Here is a 16,594-nt window from a genome sequence, read left to right as displayed (position 1 = left end):
CAACTGGCAGGCAGGAAGGCCAGAAGGAGTACTCGTGTGAAGACTTCGTCCATCCCTCCAGCCAACTAACACCCAAGTCTTCCTTTAAGCAGAAGTGCTCAAAGAAGTCCGCTAAAGACAAACGGTCTGCCCCTTCACCAACTCGAAGATCCTGTTTGACGTGGTCGCTTAGCCCGGCTGGCCTTTGTCTCGCTGGTGCACACCACCATTTGTTTTTTGGCATTGGACTCCACCAACCAACCGCACAAGCACTCCGATGCTTTTGTACACCCCTTGGAGCAGGATCCTCCTGCTTCTGAGCCCTGTAGTAGCGACCTTCCACCGGCTGTCCCTCCGCAGACATTCTCTTCCTCATCATGACTGCCCTCCTATGGAACATTCATGGTCCCACAGAGGATTTATGTCTGCTTCTAGCATCACAGCAACCGCTTTTGCTTTCTGGTGACTTTAATGCATATCATCCCCTCTGCGGTTCTCCCAGGGTCTGCCAGAGAGGAGCCCTCTTGGCTAACATTCCTAACCAATTCTACCTCTTCTGCCTTAACACTGGTGCACCCACTTTCCTTTCTGACTCCTTGCACCCCTATTCCTATTTGGAACTAACCTTGTGCACTGCCTAGAGTGCCCCTCATCTTGAGTGGTCCATTCTTTCTGACGCCTACTTGAGAGACCACTTCCCGTGTGCTCTCCGTCTGCTGACTCCTACCCCATCCACATGCATACCTAAATGGCAGCTTACTAAGGCTGACTGGCAGCTTTACTCCTCCCTGGCGACCTTTGCAGAACAAGATTTCCTCAGTTGTTGTGACCAGGTGGACTACCTCACAAACGTTATCCTTACTTCTGCAGAACGTTCCATTCCTCGCACTTCATCTTCACCACATCGTGTCTCAGTCCTCTGGTGTACTGAGGCATGCCGTGACGCAATTCACGCATGGAGATGTGCTCTCCGTGTTTTTAACCACCGACCTACGCTGGAAAACTGCATTCATTATAAACACATGCGTGTGAAGTGTTGTTGTTCTTTGGTATAGCAAAAGAGCTAGTTGGATTTCGTTCACTAGTTCTTTTACCAGTTCCACACCTTCCTCTGTTGTGTGGGCAAACCTTCGATGGCTCTCTGGAACCAAGATCCATTTCCCCATTTCCAGCCTGACAGTAGGTGGATTGTGGATCCTGTTGCTATCTCCAACACCTTGGGCCGCCATTTTGCATAAGTTTCAAGCTCTTTCCACTATCACCCTGCCTTTATCCATAGGAAACGAGTGGAGGTGCTTGGGGCGGTACCCTTCTCTTCTCCCAATAGTGAGTGTTACAATGCCACCTTCACTATGAGGGAGCTAGATCCTCCATCCCAAGGCCAGATGCTATCCACATTCAGATGTTGCAGCTCTGCTCTCTTGCAGCAAGCACTTCGTGCTTAACACATACAACCGCATCTGGGCTGAGGTCACATTTCCTGGATGGTAGCGTGAAGCCACAGTCATACCCATACCTAGGCCCAGTAAGGACAAAAACCTTTCTTCCAGCTACCACCCCATCTCTCTTACCAGCTGTGTTTGCAAAGTGATGGAATGTATGATTCGTGCCCGGCTGGTGTAGGGGCTCAAACTCACCATTTACTCACAAATGCACAGTGTGGATTTAGAGCGCAGCATTTTGCAGTTGACCATCTCGTTACTTTGTCCACCCATGTCATGAATGGTTTTCTGCAGAAATCCCAGACTGTGGCAGTGTTCTTCGATTTACAGAAGGCCTATGAGACCTGCTGGAGAACTGTTATCCTCCGTACTCTTTACACGTGGGGCTTCCGTGGATGCCTACCCTGTTTTCTTCGAGCATTTTTACAAGACCAAATATTCAAGGTGTGTGTGGGTTCTGCTTTGTCAGATACCATTCAGGAAAATGATGTGCCTCAGGGTTCCGTCCTGAGCGTCATCCTCTTTGCTATCGCCATTACCCCTATTGTGGCCTATCTCCCATTGGGTGTCTCCGGCTCCCTTTTTGTCTATGATTTTACCATCTATCGCAGGTCTCCATGGACCTGTCTCACTGAGTGGCGTGTTCAGCAAGGTCTTGATTGTCTTTACTCCTGGAACATCAACAGTGGCTTTCGCTTTTCTAATCACAAAACCGTCTGTTTGAATTTCTGGTGGCGCAAATGGTTTCCCCCACCATCTCTACATCTTGGACCTGTTGCCCTTCTGTTTGTTGACACTACGAAATTCCTGGGTCTCATGATCGATAGGAAACACTCTTGGTCCTCCCATGTCTCTTACCTGGCATCCCGCTGTACACAGTCCCTCAGTGTCCTCCGTGTCTTCAATGGTACTTCCTGTGGTGCTGATCAAACCACCCTCCTGCGTTTGTACTGGTCCCTTGTCCATTCGAAACACAACTATGGGTGTTTTGTTTATGCATCTGCTCGCCAATCCCTTTTATGCCGTCTCAACACTATCCACCATAATGACATCCATTTGGCCACAGATGCATTTTACACCAGCCCAGTTGAGAGTCTGTGTACTGAACTACCACTATCCTACTGCTGTGACTTTCTCCTCAGCAGGTATGCATGCCATTTGTCTGCCATCCATGGCCACCCTTCCAATGCCTCCTTCTTTGATGGCTCCTTAGACCATTAGTATGGGGCTTGTCCCTCTTCCCTGTTACCTCCTAGCATCTGCTTTTGCCACTTGCTACAGTGGCTTAACTTCATGCTACCTTCAGTTTTCCCTGTGGGCATGAACCCTTCACCCCCTTGGGTTCGTGAAGCAGCCCATGTTAACCTTGGCCTTAATTCACTTCCTAAGGACACTACTCTAGCCTCACTCTGTCGCCTCCAGTTTCAAGACCTTCGCATGGAACTTAGCGATAGTACCTTTGTATACACTGATGGCTCACATACTGACCGTAGGGTCAGGTGTGCATTCGTTATTGGCGCCCGTGTCTTTTGATATCTGCTTCCAGCCCACTCCTCAGTATTTACAGCCAAGCTTTTTACCTTGTATCAGGCTGTGGAGTACATCCGGTGACACAGCCTTCCCGATTGTATCCTCTGTTCAGACTCACTCAGCACCCTCCAAAGTCTCTGTGCACTGTACACCACTCATCCCTTAGTGCAGCAGGTCGAGTAAATCTGTTATTTGCTCACTCTTCGTGGAGCCAATGTCATGTTTCTGTGGGTCCCTGATCATGTCGTTCTGCCAGGAAACGATGCTGCTGATGCTGCTGCCAAGGCTGCAGTCTTCTTACTTCAGCCTGTGAGCACCTCTATTCCCTCTGATGATCTCTGCATTGCTGTGTGTCAGGTGGTGATGTCCCTTTGGCATCGCCAAGGGTCCTCCCTTCACAGGAATAAGCTTTGGCTTTTTAAGCCTCTCCCGATGCCTTGGACGAGTCATTTTCTTGGATTGTCCATAATGTTCTTCAAACCACTCATGAACAATTGTAGTCTGGTGACCAGGCTACAGTTTTGTAGTCACCTAGGGTCCAACCAATTTTCTCATAAGACCAGGGAGCCACTGCAGGCAATGTCGTGCTGTTGGTAAAGGCACTCACATTGGTTGTCTGCTGCCATGGTCCATTAATACCAAATTTTGCTGCTCTGTCCTAACAGATATGTCTGCTGTACATCTCACATTGATTTATGTGGTTATTTCATGCAGTGTTGTTTGACTGCTAGCACCAACAGTACACAAACATTGCTGCTCTCATTTGTTAAGTGAAGGTCGATGGCCATAGTGAGAGGTAATGTAAGTAATTTGGTGTTTTCATCATACCCTTTACACCATATGTCTTGGAATATGTAATTCCCTAATGATTTCCAAAATGGAATGTCCTAAGCATCTAGCTCCAACTACCATTCCGCATTCAAAATCTGTTAATTCTCAGTGTGGGGTCATAATAACTATGGAAACCTCTTCACATGAATCATCCGAGAACAAATGACAACTCTGCCAAGCACCTTCAGTTTACGTGTTGTGTATGTGATAATACCACCATCTTTACAAGTGAATATCACTGTCCCATGACTTTTATCACCTCACTATGTATGTTCTTCAATGAGTTACCCAATAATTCAACTAAACATACTCAGAGGTTCCCACAATATAAACATATTTATCCTCTGACTGTAGGAACTGAAGGCTACAGTTTAATGCATAAAAGTATAAAGTTGATAACTTCTAGACCACAAATATAACATTAACTCTTAGTGCTCAACCAATGGGGTAGCCTAGACTGCCATATTTGGTCATTTTATTATTTCTATGCGCATACTTCAGAAAATGTAGTTTAATTGATGCACCACATTAATGAACTCCCCAAACCGTTCTTTTTGTAGTGATGTGTTGAGCAAAAATATTATGACATATGATGTCGGCAGATAAAATGATTACCTGTTTTCCAAGTTAAAAGTGAAGATTGCTTCATTATTGTGGGGAGGGGGTGAAGAATTTATGTTGATCCCATCAGTAAGATTTTGAGAAGTATGATGAATGATATACCGGGTGATCAAAAATTCAGTATAAATTAGAAAACTGAATAAATCACGGAATAATGTAGATAGAGAGGTACAAATTGACACACATGCTTGGAATGACATAGGGTTTTATTAGAACCAAAAAAATACAAACGTTCAAAAAAAGTCCGACAGATGGAACTTCATCTGATCAGAATAGCAACAATTAGCATAACAAAATAAGACTAAGCAAAGATGATGTTCTTTACAGGAAATGGTCAATATGTCCACCATCATTCCTCAACAATAGCTGTAGTCTAGGAATAATGTTGTGAACAGCATTGTAAAGCATGTCCGGAGTTATGGTGGGGCATTGGCATCGGATGTTGTCTTTCAGCATCCCTAGAGATGTCAGTCGATCACGATACACTTGAGACTTCAGGTAACCCCAAAGGCAATAATTGCATGGACTGAAGTCTGGACCTGGGAGGCCAAGCATGACGAAAGTGGCAGCTGAGCACACAATCACCACGAAACGACACGCGCAAGAGATCTTTCACGCGTCTAGCAATACTTTTTTTTTCCTTGGTTCTAATAAAACCCCATGTCATTCCAAGCATGTGTGTCAATTTTTACCTCTCTATCTACATTATTCTGTGGTTTATTAAGTTTTCAAATTTATACTGACTTTTTGATCACCTGGTACTTCAGACAGGGGAGAAGTAAACACTGGAACACTCTGGATTGCATCATCAGATTGGACTAACCACTACTTTGGCCACAGATCCATTTACAAAGTCTGTGTTCATTTCTCTGGGTTCTTGTTTCAGCCATGGGATAATGAACTTTGTTAATACTGATATTATAAGACTTCTGAAGGGATACAAATCCACAATTTAGTGAAAAACAGTTTTACTTCCTTGCAGGATATGTGTACATTGTCAAATGTCTGGTGTGGTGGCACTGAAGGTAGTTTATCTCCCATGGTCTAATTTAGACTCCAGTGACTTCTTTTCACACTATAGTGAAGTTCTTAAGAATTGTCTGCATAATGTCTCAGAAGAGAAATTTAAAGTGTTTGTCAAGTTACATTTTTCTTTATGTAACTAGATTTAATGGGACTACTGTGAATGGTATCTTTTTTAATAATGTGAATAAATATGATCTGCAATATCAATAAATGTAATGTAATTCATGGGCATATTTTAATTTTCAACATAACACTGAAAAACAGTGAATACAGACAAAATAAAGGATATATTGTACTTCAAAAATAAGATTTCAACTTTGCTTGTATGCAGGGTGAGATGACAAAGCCAAGCCAACCCCAAGTCTATCCAGAATGGGCAAATTTAGCGAGCTGTGGTGTTAGCTGAGAAATAGCAGAGACTGCGGCGAATTTTCTGACTTAAGTAATTTCTAATGTTTATAGCTGCTGAATTATTACACTGACTTTAAGAAATGGAATTACATGTTTTATTCACTTGCATTAGAAAGTGTGTTCAAAGGGGTTTTTAATGGGACAACACATGTTTAACTTAATCCAAATGTACACAAGATAACAGTACTGCAAACCATTTCCCCACCATTAGCAGAACAACATTTGTCCTACTGTACCAAATGTAAGCAAACGTGTAACTCTGGCACACTTCATATTTTCATTAATAAAGTTGTTTAACAAGTGCTCAGACTGCTGTACCGACAGCATTGTATGCTGAATTTCAAGGGACCTTATGGCAGCAATGGCCGGTGTTGTATAGCATATCATGTCTTCAGGATTTTTGGTTTTCCTTGTGGGCTTCTTAATTTAATTTTCATCACAGATAAAAGACCAGAAGCGTTAAGGTTGGCAAGATGTAGGCCATTTTATATTTCACAAATGATCACTCTAACAATTTCAAAGTTTTCTGTTAAGTATATCTGTAATTACCTTTGTAGAATGGATAGTACATTTGTTGTGGTGGTACTAAATGGATTGCATTGTGGCCAGTGGGCTCTCTTTCCAGTAAGTGCAGCTACATATCTCTTATGAACTGCAGAGACTTGTAGTTACTTAGAACACTATCAATGAAACAGGTGCACAAGATAAAATTCCTCAAAAGGCTGTAACACATATTGACAGACAAAGGTTGTTTATTCACTTCTCTTGGCGAGCATAGCTTTCAGCTGACCAGTAGTGCATAATGTAAACAATAATTTGCTACTAACATTCATTTTAATTGGATTACTCTAGTGAAGTTGTCTTCTCCCTTGACAAATTTTGCCCCTCAGCCACACTTATGCCATTATCAAATTGACAATTTCGCATTGCTTTTGGTGAGTCTTGTCAACTGTCTTCTTGTAGTCAGGTTGTGCCAAATTTAATTCAGTCATCACTAGTAATCTGATCTAAAATTGCAATCTTCAGCTTTCTTCTGTAGTAGCATATTTCAAGTGCTTCTCATCTCTCATCATCAATCACTATTATCATCCATTTTATTACTTATCTTCCATGTTTCTACACTTCAGAAAAGACTGCCTAACAGATAACTGTTTATTCACTCTTAACAAAAGTTACTTTTTTGGAACTGTATTTTCATGCTATTGCAGGTCTGTATTTTATAGCCTTCCTATTTTGCCCATCATCAGTCAGTTTCCTATACAAACAGCAAAACTCATCTTCTGCAATTAATGACTGTATATCTCTAATTCTGTCAGCATCACATTATTTAATTTGACTTCATTTCGTTACCCTTGTTTCGATTTTGTAGATACTCATCGTATAAGCTCCTTTAAGAAAGTGTCAGTTCCGTTCAATTTTACTTTCAAGTCTTTTTCTGTCTTTGATAGGATTACAGTGTTATCCAGTGTGACAGTGTAGTTGATGGCGGTGGGATCACTTGTGGAAAAATTCCTGTAGTAGTTGGTGTGAGAGCTGCACCTTTTTTTAGACTGAAGTTAGCTGATAGGTATACCTACTTAAAGGAAGTCCCACTAACTAAGGGATCACCTTCAGAGGACATATTTCCAAGTAAAGGAATTACCGTATTTCATCAAAATGTAAGAGGTATTAGAGATAAAGTTAGTGCACTGCTTATAGATGTTGACTCTGAAATTACTGGTATATCGGAGCACCACTTAAATAATTTGACAACTCAGAGGCTTCCTTTACAAAGATACAGATTAGCTGGCTGTTTTTCAAGGAGTCCCTTGCAGGGTGGGGGAGTGGCTATATACGTAAAAAAACAGTATTCCATTTGAGTCCATAGACTATCATGGCACTGATCTGACCAGATATTTGAATGTTGCACAGGGACAGTTGAATTGAGTGAAATTAAACTTCTAATTGTTGTTGTTTATAGGTCCCCTAACTCTGATTTCAGAGCACTTCTGCTCAAGCCAGAGAGGGTTCTCGATTCACTTTGCAGGAAGTACCAGAAATTAGTTATGTGTGGTGACTTCAATATAAATTTTGTATATGATGGTGCAAGTAAAAGGATGTTGGTAGATCTCCTAAATTCATATGATAAGATGCAGACTGCCTTTTTTCCAGCTAGGCTTCAGGGGAACAGTAGCACAGCCATAGACAATATTTTTATTCATTCTTCATTACTAGATGGGCATTCTGTTAACAAAAGTGTGAATGGCCTTTCAGACCATGATGCACAAATTTTAACACTAAAAGGCTTTTGTACTCACACGAATGTCACATATAATTACAAACTATGTAGGAAAGTTAATCCAATAGAAGTAGAGAGTTTTTTAAACCTTGTCAAGGAACAAATGGCAGTATGTTTATGGTGTCGATAACATAGATGATAAATATAATGCTGTTCTTAACACATTTCTCATGCTCTTTGAGAGTTGCTTCCCATTACAACGTTCTGAACAGGGTACTAGCAGTCATAGGCAGCCTGGGTGGCTGACTAGTGGGATAAGGAATTATATCAAAATGTTAGAAGTATTCAGTCAAGCTACAGTAGCCCATTACAAACAATATTTTAAGGTGCTTAAAAATGTTATTAGGAAGGCAGAGTATATGGTATGCAAATAGAATAGCTGATTCACAGATAAAATTGTCAGTTGTGAAGGATGTGTGTGGTCAGCAGCACAAGGTCGATGATGCAAAGTCAGATCATAGTAAAAATATGATGCCTTGCAGAAAATAAAGGCGAAACGCGTATGGCACTAAAATTGTGTTTTATTCAGTTGCTGTCAGACGGTCCATAAGTGAAAATTATCATTATACCATAGTAAAAATATTTCTGTTATTGACAAATCAGATATATGTACAGCATTTAACAATCATTTTTGAAGCACTGCAGGTGAATTACATAAAAATTTAGTTTCTACGGGGAATCATTTAACTTCCTTGGCAGAATGCCTTTCTGAGATTGATGTCTGAAAATCTCCTCTGTGATACAGACAAGGGAGAGATTGAGTCAATAATTGAATCACTGAAGACTAAGGACTCTCATTGACATGATGGAGTGCCTAACAGAATATCAAAGTACTGTGCTGCAAACGTTAGCCCTGTATTTAGCCATATTTGTAATTTTTCTTTTAGAAATGGTCAGTTTCCCGAACAATTAAAATACTCAGTAGTAAAGCCTCTTTGTAAAAAGGGTGAAAGGTATAATGTAGACAATATTAGATCTATTTATATGCCATTAGTGTTTGCTAAGGTTATTAAACAGGCTGTGTATGTAAGGATAATTGATCATTTTATATTGCACAATTTGCTATCAAATGTACAGTCCAGCTTTAGAAGTTGTTTAACAATTGAAAATGCTATATTCTCCTTTCTCTTTGAGGCACTGGATAGGTTAAACAAAAGGTTTTGAATGCTGAGCATATTTTTTGATTTAACGAAGGCATTTTATTCTGTTGTTCACAAAATATTGCTCCAGAAGTTGGACCATTATGGAATACAGGGAGTAGCTCACTATTGTTTCACCTCTTGCATGAGCAACAGACATCAAAAGGACATTATTCACAATGTTGAGAATGGCTGTGATGTGGGGTCTGACTGGGGTACAGGTCAAGTGGGGGGTGCCCCTGGGATCAGTGTTGGGGCCACTCCTGTTCCTTATTTATATAAATGATATGCCCTCTAGTGTTGTGGGTAACTCTGAAATATTTCTGTTTGCTGATGACACTAGCTTGGTAGTAAAGGATGTTGTGTTCAACATTGGCTTGGTTTCAAGTAGTGCAGTTCTTGACATAAGTTCATGGCTTGTAGAAAATAAACTAATGCTAAATCACAATAAAACTCAGTTTTTACCATTTTTAACACACAATTCAACAAAACCTGATGTTTTAATTTCACAGAATGGGCTTATGATTAATCAAACTGAACAGTTCAAATTTATAGGTGTTCAGATAGATAATAAACTGTTGTGGAAAGCCCACGTTCAGGATCTTGTTCAAAGACTTAATGCTGCCATTTTTACTATTTGAAAGGTATCTGAAGTAAGTGATTGTTCAACACGAAAATTAGTGTTCTTTGCTTATTTTCATTTGCTTATGTCATATGGTATTATATTTTGGGGTAACGCTTCCCATTCTATAAGTGTATTTTTGGCTTAGAAACAGGCAGTTTGGGCAATAAGTGGTCTAAGTTCACAAACCTCTTGTCAACCCCTGTTCGTGAGTCAGGGTATTTTGACATTGACCGTACTATCATTTCTTGTTAGCAGTATTAGCTTATTCGCAAGAATAAACAACTTTCACTCAGTTAATACTCGGCAGAAATGAAATCTGCATTTGGATCAGACTTCCTTCACTCATGTGGAGAAAGGTGTGCAGTATACTGCTGCATCCGTTTTCAGGAAGTTACCACTCAAGTTCAAAAATCTTAGCAGTGATCCACGCACTTTCAAATCAAAACTGGAGTTTCCTCATGGGTCACTCCTTCTATTCTGTTGAGGAGTTCCTTGAAAAAGTAAGCTGATTCCTATTGTATTGTTGATTGTGTTTACTTAAACTAATGGACTGACTTTTTTTTCTTGGGTTCCTAACATCTGCATCTACATCCATACTCCGCAAGCCACCTGACGGTGTGTGGCGGAGGGTATCTTGAGTACCTCTATCAGTTCTCCCTTCTATTCCAGTCTCGTATTGTTCGTGGAAAGGAGGATTGTCGGTATGCCTCTGTTATTACTTGTATGTTGTAATTTCATGTAATGACATGTTCCATGACCTTGGAAATTTGCTCCTATGGAACGTGATGTGTAAATAAATAAATAAATAAAATCGACAAACTGTAGATTTTATTTCTTCTCCCTGAACTTTAATTCACGAACTAAATTTTTCCTTGGTTTCTTTTACTGCTTGCTCAATGTTCAGGTATAAAAACATGGGGATAGGCTACAACTTGATCACACTTACTTCTCAACTACTGTCTTCCTTTCATATCCTTTAACGCTTAGAACACCAAAATGGTTTCTGAACAAGTTGCAAATAAGTTTTGTTCCCTGTGTTTTTTCTGTGCTACCTTCAAAATTTCAAAGAGTGTGTTCCAGTCAGCATTGTCAAAAGCTCACCATACATCTAAATGCCCTAAAACAGGGGCTAGCCTTTCTTACCTGCTGAGTTAAGTTGTGAGGTCAGTATTTCTTCATGTGTTCCTACATTTCTCCAGAAACCAAAATTAATGTTGCCAAAGTTGGCTTCTGTCAGTCACTTCATTTGTGTGTAAATCATTCATGACAGTATTTTGCAATAACGACTTCTTAAACTGATGGTTCAGGATATTCACACGTCAGCTCCTGCTTTCTTTGGACCTGGAATAATCACATTCTTATTAAATTCTGAGAATATTTTGTTTATTTCATATATGTTACATGATAAATAGTTTTTTCCTCATGAATGGATGAATGAATGAATAAATAAAAACACTGAGCTTATACTTTAAGAGAAGTGTGTCATCTTGAGTCATGTTTTAATTTGGTGCATGCCATTAGTGTATTCTCCTCATCCTCTTAAAGAAAAGCACTTTATACAATAATTCATATGAGAGATTCCTAATGTTGTGAATTTAGCGTGTGCATGTACTGCATGTTGAACAATAGTAATGAATCTCTTACATTATTTCTTTGTTACAGATGTTCAGCAATCCCGAAAATGATCCTCTGGGAGTTAAGATGGAGGAGGTAAGCTACTGCTATGTCTTAAGGTCTTTTAAGTCTTTCTTTTCTCGGGATATATCTCTTGTCTAGTTTCTATGTGCACTTAGTGGAACCTCAAATTCCAGAGGAGGAGGGTGTAGTATTCACAAGGAAAAACACATTCAGCTTTAGGTGCTGCATTTTTTATACAGCAGGTGGATACTTGGGGAAACATAAAATTCATACTGCTAATCCATTGTTAGTTGTGAGGCATGGGAATGTCAAATAGATTACAGATCAAAGGGTAGTTTTATTGTACATGATTTCTGCAGGAAAATAGGGCTCCTTGCTTTTTGGAACCATAAACCCAAGTTCTGAACTTATGTACTCACCATTGTAGTTTGTATTGGAAAATGTTCAGACGTCTTTGAAACGAAAGAAAGTCTCAACTCCCCTACTTGGCAGATTAGAGGACAACATGACTGAGAAGTAAATGTACTTCTTCATCTCTGATTTCGCACAAATTTATGATACATGCAGGGCTTGGCCAGAAATGAGAATGACAGAAGTGGGAACTCCAGATGCCCAAGGATTTAGAAGGAATAGTATTTTGGTACAGGTCGGGTAAGGCATGGGCCATTTATATTAGTATAGTTTATAGGGAGTGGTTGGCACAGTGAAAAGAATACAAAACAATAATCTGAAGGTTATATGTAAATTGAAGGTCAAGGGGGGTGGAAATGAAAGGAAAGGGGAGCGATAATTGCTGTCAGCTACGTTGGGACATTATGCAGAATCGGTGGTGACAAGTGAAAGTATGTACCAGACTGTGATTCGAACATGGGATCTCCTACTTACAGGGCAGATGAGATAAACACTGCACCATCTGGGACACAGTGTTACCACAACTGCACGGACTATCTTGGCTCGCCTCACAGCCGATCCACACTCCCATCAAGTGCCACCTATCCTCAGCCCCTGTCCATTTCCTCCATATTTACTCATCTGAGATTCCCACAGGAGGTAGGACATACTTGTGCATCCACATTGAAGTAGCTGGATTCATTGCCTAGCTAGGCCTATAAAATTATATGAAAGTGTGGTGTCTGCTCTTTTGGACATGGACAGGAGCTGTGGGTAGGTGGTGCTCGATGGGAGTGTGGATCAGCTGTGAGGCAAACCAAGATAGTCCATGCAGTTGTGATAACAGTGTGTCCTGGATGTTGCAGTGGTTATTGAACCTGCCTAGTAAGCAGGAGATCCAGGTACACATGTTCACTCCGTAATGTCCCAATGCAGCCGATAGCTGTGATCAATTCCCTTTCCTTCCCTTTATTCCCTCTCCACCTTTAATTTACATATGATTTATAAGAGGTGCAGATTCTGTGTCATGTCTGTTGTTTCGGACATGTCAAAAATGGTAGACAACCAACTTTCATGTAGTCTGAAGGTTGTTAGGTCAAGCCCTATGTGGATGATTCTTTTTATCTTCTAACAATATTGTGAAAGTTACTACTCACCATATAGCAGAGATGCTGAGTCACAGATAGGAACAACAAAAAGCCTGTCACAAATATAGCTTTCATCCAGTAAGGCCTTTCTCAGAATTAAATGACAATCATACACATATATACTTGTGCAAATGCAACTCGCACACACATGACTGCAGTGTCAGGCAACTGAGGCCACACTGTGAGTAGCAGCACCAGTGCATGATGGGAATGGTGACTGGGTGGGGGTGATGAGGAGGTTGGTGCGGGGATGGGGAGAAATAGTGGGGTAGGGGTGGCGGAGGTAGAGGGTGACATCCTGTTGGGGAGCACACAGGATTGAGGTGGAAAGAGGGTAGGGCAGCCATGTGCAGTTGGGAGGTTAGACGAAGGGCAGTGGAGAGATGGGGAGGGGAATGCAGAAAAGAGGAAATGTAAAATGATGGTGTGATAGAGAAATGAGGGCCGTGTAATGCTGGAATGGGATCAGAGAATGGACTGGATGGGAGAGGACAATGACTTACTAAGGTTGAGGCCAGGATGTTATGGGAACATAGGAGATATTACAGGGAAAGTTCCCACCTGCGCAATTCAGAAAAACTGGCACAGGCTGTGAAGCAGTCATTGAAATAAAGTACGTCCTGTTTGGCAGCACGCTCAGGAACAGGGTGGCCCATTTGTTTATTGGCCACAGTTTATTCGGTGGTCATTCATGTGGACAGACAGCTTGCTGGTTGTCATGCCCCCATAGAATACAAGATAGTGGTTGCACCTTAGCTTGTAGACTGCTTGACTTGTTTCACAGCCCTGCCTTTGATGGGATAGGTGATATTTGTGACTGGATTGGAGGTAGGTGGTGGTGGGAGGATGCATAGGACAGGTCTTACATCTATGTCTATTACAGGGGTATGAGCCACGAGGTTAAGGGGTTAGAAGAAGGGGTTGTGTAGGGATGGATGAGTTAATTGTGTAGGTTTGGTGGATGGTGGAATACCACGGGGATGGATGAATATATTCTGTAGGTTTGGTGCATGGCAGAATACCCATGGTATTCTGGCCAAATTGCTCTTAAACAGTGGGAAGTAAGAAGGTGCTTAAAACATCAGTGTACAGCTGGTCTGCGATAGTACCATGCAAAACAACATGGGCTTCAAGCCCCCTCCATGAAAAACAAAACCACGCCATATCACCACTGCCTCCGAATTTTACTGTTGGCACTTCACGTTCTATCAGATTATGTTCACTGGGTATTCACCATACCCACACCCTGCCATCAGATTGCCACATTGTGTACTGTGATTTGTTACTCCACAAAATGTTTTTCCACTGTTAAGTCGTTGAATGTTTACACTCCTTACATCAAGCGAGGCATTGTTTGGTATTTACTGGTGTGATGTGTGGCTTATGAGCAGCCGCTTGACCATGCAATCCAAGTTTTCTCACCTCCTGCCTAATTATCACAGTACTTATAGTGGATCCTGATGCAGTTTGGTACTCCTGTGTGATTATATGGATAGGTGTCTGCCTATTATACATTACGAATCTCTTCTACTATTGGAGGTATCTGTCAGTCAACAGATGATGTTGGCCTGTACACTTTTGTGCTGTAAGTGTCCCTTCACATTTCCACTTCACTATCACATTGGAAACAGTGGCACTAGGGATGTTTAGGAGTTTTGAATCTTGTGTACAGACGTATGACACAAGTGACACCCAATCGTCTGGCCACGTTCAAAGTCTGTGAGTTCTGCAGAGTGCCCCATTCTGCTCTCTGATGATGTATAATGTTTACTGAAGTTGCTGATATGGAGACCATGGCCGTAGATGGCACCACAATCCACCTAATATGAAAAATGTATGTTTTCGGGGATGTCTCTATACTTTTGATCAGATAGCGTGCTGCCTTACCCTCTTTCCACCTCAGTGCTGTATGCTACCCAACAGCACATCACTGTCTGCCACCACTATGCTACTATCCCTCTCCCTCACTACCCCAGCCTCCTCCTTACTCCCCACCCAGCTGCCGCTCACTTCATGATGCACAGATGCTGCTGCTTGCAGTGTGGCCTCAGTTGGCTGAGACTCCAGTCATGTGTGTAGGAGTTATGTTGGTACGAGTGTGTATGTGTGTGTTTGTTGTCTATAATTTTGAAAAGGCCTTACTGGTTGAAAGCTATATTTGTGACAGTCTTTTTGTTTCTCCTATATGCGACTCAGCATCTCTGCTATATGGTGCACAGCAACTGCTCTTTTCACCATATTGTTCCATTCTGTCCTGGATTTTCCATTGTTTGATCTTTTAATCTTTTTATTTTCAATTTTTATATTACACTGCAAATAAACTGAAATAATGTCCAGTGTATTAGTGTACTGTATTTATTAATATTTCATAAAAGACAAGAAAAAGAGAGGCAGAGGAAAATTTGACAGTGCAAATAAATTTACAAGAACGGATTGTACTTAGTGTCCACAAGGACTTTGTATATAACTTTGGATTGTAATTAAAGTGTAGAGAACTTATTCAGTTCCATTGTGACCAATTTCTACAGGAAGAGAACAGAAATCAGACCTTGTACAATGTCTGAAATGAAGAGTTTCATCGACCTTCTTATATACACTTCAGTATTCAAATTGATTAACTAAGACATATGTTCTCTCTTTTGTATTGATGGGACTGTCCATGCTATTTTCCGTATCACTATATCTTCAGCATTATTTGCTGTAATTCTCACCTGCTTGAGATTTGACAACCCTGATGACATGGAGTTACGTAAGGTTTCTAATCCAGCAGCTGCTATAACAAACATTCTACATAAATTCAACGAAAATTTGCAGCGATCCTATATTTTTGGGGTTAATGCTACAGTTGATGAAATGCTAATCGGTTTCAGAGGACACTGTAAATTCAAAATGTATATTCCATCTAAACCGGTGAAGTATGGCCTGAAGCTTCAATGCCTAGCTGACTCCAGGACTAACTACATCTTCAACACCTATCTCTACTGTGGAAAAGGTACTGATGGAGTCGGACCTTCCCCAGATGAGAAGAAATATGCCATTATCACTCAGGCTGTCCTCAGATTGTGCAAGCCAATAGCACATGCTAACCGAAACAACACTGCTGATAACTGGTATGTGTCAATCGAACTTGCAGATGTGCTACAGAAAAATGATTTGACCACAGTGGGAACAATGCGGAAGAACCGAAAGGAAATTCCTGCATCTTTCTTGCCTTCCTGTAGGCGTGAAGTTGGAACAACACTGTATGGATTTACCAAACACATCACGCTCATTTTGCATGTACCTAAGAAAGGAAGAGCAGTAATTCTTATATCAACAATGCATCACTCCATAGAAGATGACGTGGAAAGTAAAAAAAAAAAAAAAAACCTGTAATAATAGCCCACTATAACAACACAAAGGGTGCTGTTGATACTGTAGACGAAAAGTGTGTCAAATATTGTTAAAGTTGCCGCACACAACGTTGGACCATGGCCGTGGTTTTCCATATTCTTGACATGAGTGTTGTCAGTGCATATATTGTTCATCAGTCATTC

The 16,594-nt window shown here is 41.0% G+C and overlaps 1 protein-coding gene across 2 annotated transcripts in view; it reads left to right on the top strand.

The window, feature by feature from the left end:
- Positions 1–16,594, top strand: part of LOC126212858 (zinc finger protein 728-like) — a 90,374-nt gene that overhangs the window by 20,364 nt on the left and 53,416 nt on the right. For both annotated transcript variants that reach the window (XM_049940303.1, XM_049940302.1), the window contains one exon: positions 11,545–11,592. In XM_049940303.1, coding sequence (XP_049796260.1) covers positions 11,545–11,592 — 48 coding nt within the window. The remainder of the gene's footprint in view (positions 1–11,544; positions 11,593–16,594) is intronic.

Source organism: Schistocerca nitens, chromosome 11 (assembly GCF_023898315.1).
Source record: "Schistocerca nitens isolate TAMUIC-IGC-003100 chromosome 11, iqSchNite1.1, whole genome shotgun sequence".
NCBI classification, from domain to species: domain Eukaryota; kingdom Metazoa; phylum Arthropoda; class Insecta; order Orthoptera; family Acrididae; genus Schistocerca; species Schistocerca nitens.
Note: the sequence above shows the minus strand (reverse complement) of the source record. Positions and strands in the feature narration are given on the sequence as shown.